Source organism: Brachyhypopomus gauderio, chromosome 7 (genome assembly GCF_052324685.1).
Source record: "Brachyhypopomus gauderio isolate BG-103 chromosome 7, BGAUD_0.2, whole genome shotgun sequence".
In the NCBI taxonomy this organism is placed as follows: Eukaryota; Metazoa; Chordata; class Actinopteri; order Gymnotiformes; family Hypopomidae; genus Brachyhypopomus; species Brachyhypopomus gauderio.
This window is the reverse complement of record NC_135217.1, coordinates 1,467,550-1,475,178: the sequence shown is the minus strand read 5'-3', so window position 1 is coordinate 1,475,178 and position 7,629 is coordinate 1,467,550. Positions and strand designations below refer to the sequence as shown.

Sequence of the window (7,629 nt, the reverse complement as noted above, 5' to 3'; positions counted from 1 at the left end):
AATTTTGTAACTTAGCGCGCGCCGCGCTTCAGCGCAATGAACAAAGTCACGTTTTCAGGGTTCATACACCTTTATAAGGTGGAGTTCAAGCACTTGTACGTCACTTTCAAGGTCCATTTCAATATTTCCCAGCATGTTAAACATAATTAAGTTAAATATTTATACATATACTCGAAATAATTCGCTTTTTATCACATTATTTAATGGTTGTTTATTTTAAAAACGCCCAATCTTCACGTCTTCACGTTCTCATGTTTCGTCCTGGAATTACAAGAGGCTCGTATTTGTTAACCTAATACAAGAGAACTATTCAGTCAGACAGATTTGTTGTGAAACCAAGTAGTTACAATTTCAAGCATTTTAAAGTACTTTAACCTAAATTCCAGCACTTTTCAAACCTGAAACACATAGCAACATTAAAATTGGTCAGGTACATGTTCATTCCCCTGTTTTGAGGGGTGTTTCTACCACATATCGTTTCGGACAAAACACCACAACCCCCCCCCCCCCCCCGGACCTCAGGTCACAGGTATCTGCCAAAATTGGACCGCGGACAAATTTAGTTGAGTACGCCTGATATAGAAAATTTATGAGCCTTTTTGGGGGACTTGAGTTGTTAAAAAATAAATAATTAATAAATAAATAAAAATGCATGAGCCTTCGGAAAGAGGACTATGAATAAAGATGAGAACTTATGAGCCTCTTTCCAGGGACTTTGTTAAAATCTATGAGCCTCTTTTGAGTGGACGTAGGATATCTGAGTAAATTATATGAGCCCCCAAAGAAGGACAGTTATTATTTGAAAGAAAGATCGGGTAGGATCATTTGTGTGCACCAGCATAGAGAAACATTTTGTTTTTGGAGTAAAATAAAATAAAATGAAGTTTTTCATGTATGGTATAGAACTTTAATTGAGATGGACATTTTGTAGACATATGATATGCGTGTTGGAAGATAACTTGGCGTGAACTGTGTTAAGCTGCTCAGAGAGTTGAGACATTAAAACTCTGGTCTGTTCCTTTGTTTGTTCATGGTGTGTGTGTGTCGAGAAGGAGGAGGGGCCACTGCTTGAGGTCTGCTAACTCCAGCCTGACAAAGGCCAGTGTGTCTACTGACAAACTTTTTGACCAATACCTGCTTCCTGAATATATATGTGTATAATTATTTAAAGTCACTAATGTTGATATATCTAGTCCGGTTTCACATTTAAGCTGTTAAAGGAAAATTTTCAGTTTGGGGTTTAATAGATGCATCTCTTGTTTCTGTGTATGTAAGATATTACATGCTGTGTAGTCTTTTTATAGAACAAACCTTGGCAACAGATTGACTAGTTGATGCTTCAGTTACTTGAGGCTACTTTGATTTAGACTCTGTAAGGAGTTGTAGGTGAGAGTTTATCTCTGTGCATTGGTTACTTCTTATTTGAGTTGTATTGGAGATCCATTTGTGTTTATATGGTTTATATGATGAGAATACCTTTGGTGATAGTTGGTCTGTAGCTGGAGTCTATGCTTTTCCCTTGGGGTTGTTTTTTTTTTCCTAGGATATTTGAAGTGCTTTTATTTACAGTTTGATAGAGTGATTGGGAGTGACCAGTATTGTGAATGTACATTAATGTGGTTTGATTCCTCTGGAGTTGGCAAATTGTGTTCTTTTTCTCTTTGATTGCAGCAAAATAGTGGCAAATAAATTTAATAAATTGATTGGTTAATTGATTAGTTTTAAATACTTATTGAAAAAAGGAAGATTAATAAATAAGTACGTAAATAAATTTAAATAATTAAATTAAATTAATTTGAAAAAAGAAAGAGGCAGGAAGTCAGTAAATTTTTAAATAGTCTTAAAGGAGTCTCAGTATTTTTAGTCAGTTTAACCTATAATAAGGGAATCAAGGGAGCTGTTGCAATGTCGGATAAGGACAGTAAAGCGGTAAAAGTACTTACACCTGTTGATGTAGTGCAGAAGAATAATCCTTTAGTTAAAGGTATTGCAAAGATGTCAGAGAAATGGAATAAGCGTTGGCCTGATATAGATTAACCATGGCCACTGGAGGGGACTCTTAACCCGGATGTGATCAAAACAATGCAAGTGCTTGTGTCCACATACAAGGCAGGACAAAAGAAGGGTAGGAAAGGTAAACACGGCAAAGAGAAGAGACATGCAGAGCTTGAGTTTCTTCAGTTGTTTGAAAAGGAAGGACAGAAGATGATAAAAGTTGCAAAGGAAAAGAGAGAAAGAAGTGCAGAAGATATAGCAAAAAGTGAAAGAGAAACTGAACGGCTGACGTCAGAAATTGAGACACCTTTCTCTCACACGGATCTGGTAAAGAAGCCCCCTCCCTATGAGAAGGAAGTGAAGTTTAAGGAAATCTATCCTCAGCTCCCAGTGATCAGTCAAGAAGGCGTCTATAATGTCAGAGATGAAGATGATAAAATAATAGAAACTGGACAAGCAGAGACAATTATCAAGATGTATCCAAGTTCTAAAAGCAAGAAGGAAAATGGTAAGTCTGGAAACTAAGGGTAAAATGAAGGTTAAGAAGATGGTTTCTGAAGATGATGAAAGTGACCTGGAGGAAGTCAGGGGTGGATATGACCCTGAGGTCAGAAGAATGCTGGAAAGAGCGGAAAGGAAGGGAAACAGAATGTGGAGGAAAGAAGATTCAGAAGATGAAAGTTCAAATGAAAGTGAGAATGGAGACAGTGATGGAGATATTGAGTGTAGGAGTTCTTCATATTCAAGAGGGTCTTGTCTGGCAGCATCTAGTACTGGGACAAAAGAAGACAAGAGGAGAGCCTCAAGGGAGGTTGAGCGACAAGGCTCCCTAAGATCAGAAGCGAAATATGTATTGCGCTCAAGAAAAGGGAAGCGACCTGAGAAGATGTGTCCAGTCATCATTCGAGGGCAGAGTATGGAGTGCAAGCCCTGGCAGAATACAGACATGTCAGACATACTTGAGAAGTTGCCTACTCTTCAAGATGGAGCACATCCGTGGATTTCAAAGTTGGAAGAGATCATGGTGGGGACGCAGCCTGCCATAGGAGACATTAAGAGACTTTTGGCTAATCTCCTAGGGGTTCCAGCTATGGAAGAGATCATACTGAAAGCTGGACTGAATAGATATGTGGGAACTGCTGTGAATGATCCTGAGTTGTTTTCTGCAAATAGAGGACGAGTGTGGGGAGCACTAAGAGATACATTTCCGACAAACGTACATCCTGATAATATTCTCATTGAGCCACTGGGACAGGAAGAGAACCCAAGAGCCTATGTGTCAAGAGCACATCAAGTGTGGAGGAATGTCACAGGACGTGATCCAGATATGAATCAAATGGAGCAGTCAATCCTGAGAGCAAAAATACAGAAGGGGCTGCCCTTACCAGTAAGAAGCAAACTGGCAGAAGTAGTTGGTCTTGGAAGTATGACCAAGGGTGTTTATACAGATCATATAGTCCATCAAGTGGAGCTATACAGGAAGAAAGACCATGACCAGAAAGAACAAGATCAAGAGATTCTAAGAAAACTTAATCAAATACAGCTGCTGGATAACAAGAAGAAGGAGAGAGGCTAAGTGGAAGGCTTTTGGATTTGATTCTTCAGTGTTAAAAATTGCAGACCAATAGGCAGGTAGGAACTTATGGTTTCAGCAATTAACTCATTCTGTAAAATCAGTAAGGAGATTGAAATGTCCATGTGTGGTGAAAGTGCCGACGCCAAGCACATGGCCTTCAATTTTAGAGGCAGTACCAGAACCGCTACTTGCTGAGTGTCAGTTTTTTGCGCTATCATGGTTGTTAGTTCAACAACGTTCATCTACAGTTACTATGCTGGCATTGTCTAAGTATTTGTTTAAGCCTAGGTATGATTGCTCTTGGCTGGAAGAGTTGCCATATATGAATTGGTTTGATGAGGATGATAGTGTGATGACAGCGGTTCCTGATGCTATGGATGTGCAACAGGTAGCGGCTGAAGACTGTTTTTGTTCTAATGCTACGCATAACATACCGGGAAGGTTTATGGGCATATCAGACTGTGATAATTATATGATGGATTTGAGTAATTATAAACGAAAGACAAAAGATGAGTTGCATAAAGTAACTTTTCAGGTTCCACATCATAGACGGGGTATGACATTAATGGTAAAGAATCAAGTTTTGCCTGTAAATGTGACCATAGGAAATTTCAGAGATATTTGGTGGATTTGTGGTGATAAGGCATATATATTTTTGCCACATGGATGGACAGGATGCTGTTACATGGCAACTTTAAAGCTTCCGTATGAGGTTTTCTCTGTTCAGAGAGGGAATAGATCTGATGAGGTTCACTCTGATGCTGTTTCTGGAGATAGGCCAAGAAGAGAACTAGCACAATTTCACGAGGTGGAGTCCTTCCATTGGAGGATAAGTCTAGGAGAGAAGTGGGGTATAGGTTTATTTCCATGGTATGGTGTAACATTTCTGGCAGATCATATTGATAATATTACTTATACCCTACAGGGTTTTGCAGATGAAACTATAAAGGGTTTTGATCATTTGACAAATACTCAGAGGAGTCACCGTCTGACGTTGCTGAAGCATGACATGGCTCTTGATTATCTTTTGGCCAAACAGGGAGGTTTGTGTGTAGCTTTGAACTTAACTGGAGATGCCTGTTATACTTTGATTCCTGATAATTCTGATAATATGACTAGTGTTATTGATGCATTGAAGAACATTAGGGATGCGTTTGGTCCATCTGAAGGAGCTGGATGGTCTGCGAATGCCTGGTTGCGAGAGAGATTAGGATCAATGGGAGCAGCAATGGTTCAGATTTTGATAGCGGTTCTCCTATCATTGTTTGTGATGTTTTGCGGTTGTACGCTGGTGTTGACCTTTGCGAAGGCTATGATATTGAGATGGGTTGGAGTTGTGATGCCTGGAGATTCAGTTCAGATGCCGTTGTTGCAGAGGTCTGATATAGGTGATGACGAGGAGGTGGTGATAGAAGGTGAATTAGTGGAAAAGTATCCATTTTGATATTTATTCACATTTATTGTTTTGACATTTGCTTTTGTTTTTTAGTATTCTAGTAGTTTTTAGTGACATAGAGTGTGTGAGTGTGTGTAGGGGGGAAATGGAACAGGTGACTTATAATTTGGAGTGTGAAAGTATGATATGGTGAATTTTGCATTCCATATAGGATTAAGTCTGTGTTTGATGTTTAATTCACATACGTCTGTTGTTTTTGCAAAGATACTGGTTTGTGTTTTTTCTTCCCCTCCAGAACAAATAGTGGGGAAGGCTGCTATGAGGGGTTCAGGAGCTTAAAAATGGACAATATAGAAGGACTCTGAACAAGGATGCTGAGAGATGGTGTCCAGAGTCCACAGGCTGTTGACACTACACTGAGAGTCAAGCTGCTGAGGAACTGCAGAATGACACATCAATATGGTTTACTCCATATGCACATTTGCATACTAGTAGATTGTATGATAATATTAATCTGAATAAAGTAATAATGTGTTTTGAATGTATTCTATGAGCAAATATGATGGTTGATGGTGATATAGAATGATGTTTCTGTTAGTTGGATGAGTACATGTGGGACCTCAGATGTTTTGTTTTTTCCTCGATGCTAGGGAAAGGGGTAACTAGGTAAGGAAAGGTTCGAATTTCAGGTCCGATGGGTCGACCAGCCTGGATTTGAACATTTTGACTTTATTTCCTGAGGTTTCTATATGTATTTGTTAAGCTATATAACTACTTCATTTGCTTGAAATATCTTCCTTTTTCAAATTAGTCTGGAGTACTTTATGTGGTCGCCTAGGCAGAGGGGCCGTAAGAGAATTTTCCTGTCTAGATTGTTTGATGGACATTTCAAGAAAGATATCTGCCTGACAGGTTTTTTGCTCTTACACTCCACAAGATGTTGTATTGTTAAGTGTGCTGTATGAAGCACAGTAGGAGGAGCTGTTATAATGTGATTGGTACAAAAATGTATATGACATGTAACAAATTTGAAATTTTCTTTTGTTTTCGAGACTCTGCGTAGTCTCGAAGGGGGGAAATATGTAGTGTCTGTGCCTATGTAATACATTATGTAGTGTTTAAGTTTAAATTGTAACTGGTCTAAAATTCATTTCATTTCTTGCTTATGGTGAGTTGAGCTGGACAAAGAGGTTGAAGAATGTGGTTTACATATGGTTTTGGTTTAGGTGAAAAGGGACCCTAGTCCAAGGGTCAAAGGTCTGGTGGGCCCTTTTCCTGTCCTAGACATTGAGGCCTTTGTATTGAGTATTGAGGCCCATCTTACCCTACTCGTCTTCCTTTTCAATATGTTTGATGGTTTACAGATGTGAGGGACCCTATGACTTCTTTGTTTAACTTGCATATAAATATGGGTAGACTGGCAGTGTTCGAGAGAGGAGATTCACAATTGGCCCGAGACCTCTCTCAAGCAAGACCTAGGTGCTTGATTTGATGCTGTTCTTTTTTGTAATAAACTTATTATTGACAACTAAGACAGTGTCGGCGGAGACTTCTTCATTCATCATCACAGCATTGCTAAAGAAGAAAATACACCTCACGCTCTTCAGCGCTGTTTGCAGGGTTCATCCACCTTTACAAGGTGGAATTCAAGCACATGTACGACACTTTCAAGGTCCATTTTCAATATTGTCCAGCACCTTCAGCTTAATTAAGTTAAGCACGTAGTCGTCTGTAACTGCACCAGCCTCAATTTGTCCAATTAGACTGTTTATTTCCTCTTTTATTCTGTCGTGAAAAGACATTTCTGCTGCTTTTAAGTCCAACTACGAGCGTTTGCTTCTGACTGGAGTCTAAGCCCCGCCTCAAATTCAGGCGAGCGTTCCTATTGGACAGTCATTAGATTTCATTCTGGCACGAACACAGCTTCGCAGAGACACACAGTGGAATACAATGACGTTCAGTCGATTGCATTTCAAGGTGGCTTCTGGCACGAATTCAGTGTTTCTTTCTTTAAATACAAATCCACACACACTGGAGCTTTTACTTTTCATTGTGGCATGTTTTCATCACATCAGTGTTTAAATCAATCTCGTGATCATTACATTTAAAGGAGACATTTATGTCAGAAATACCGTACGGTGAAAAGCAATACCTCGGTGCCGTGATTACATTTCGAGCTGTATTATATTCAATTCTGGCACATATTCAGCGTTTTGGTTTTGAATGGTAATTATTGTGTATTGTTTTTCAATAAAGAGATCAAGTGCATTGAAACGTAATGTAATAGTGCTTTTGCATTTCATTGTGGCATGTATTCTGCATGTTTGTATGGAAAAGCAATGCATTTTGTGGATTGCATTTCCATTTTTGCCTAGTAGCGATTACATTTCGAATTGGCACTGTTTCTTTTCCATAGTTTCTCTCCACATAATCCTTCTCTTTAGAGTCAGTCGCTACAGGAGTGTGTCCAGGTTCTGTAAGAGTCTGTTCTACACGTTCTTCTACATCTCCAGACACTATTGTTGGTTGTTGTGCTTTGCTTGTATTACTGGTTTGCAGCACAGTGGATCTTAAGGATGCAGCGTGCAGGGAGAGAGAGCAGCTGTGATCTGACCAGGAACCACAGCTTCCCCTGATGTCTCCTCACTCCATGGACTTCTGT

General features: G+C 39.4%; 1 protein-coding gene across 1 annotated transcript; it reads left to right on the top strand.

The window, feature by feature from the left end:
- The first annotated feature begins 828 nt into the window (after nt 1-828).
- LOC143518376 (uncharacterized) lies at nt 829-6,815 on the top strand. Its single transcript, XM_077010823.1, has 2 exons — nt 829-3,807; nt 4,406-6,815. Exon 1 carries the CDS (start codon nt 2,501-2,503, stop codon nt 3,569-3,571), a length of 1,071 nt encoding a protein of 356 aa, XP_076866938.1. The 5' UTR covers nt 829-2,500; the 3' UTR covers nt 3,572-3,807; nt 4,406-6,815.
- Nucleotides 6,816-7,629: the final 814 nt, after the last annotated feature.

Excerpts from the sequence above, each read along its gene's own strand:
- LOC143518376 (XM_077010823.1), top strand. The coding sequence starts at position 2,501 with ATGGTAAGTCTGGAAACTAAGGGTAAAATGAAGGTTAAGAAGATGGTT.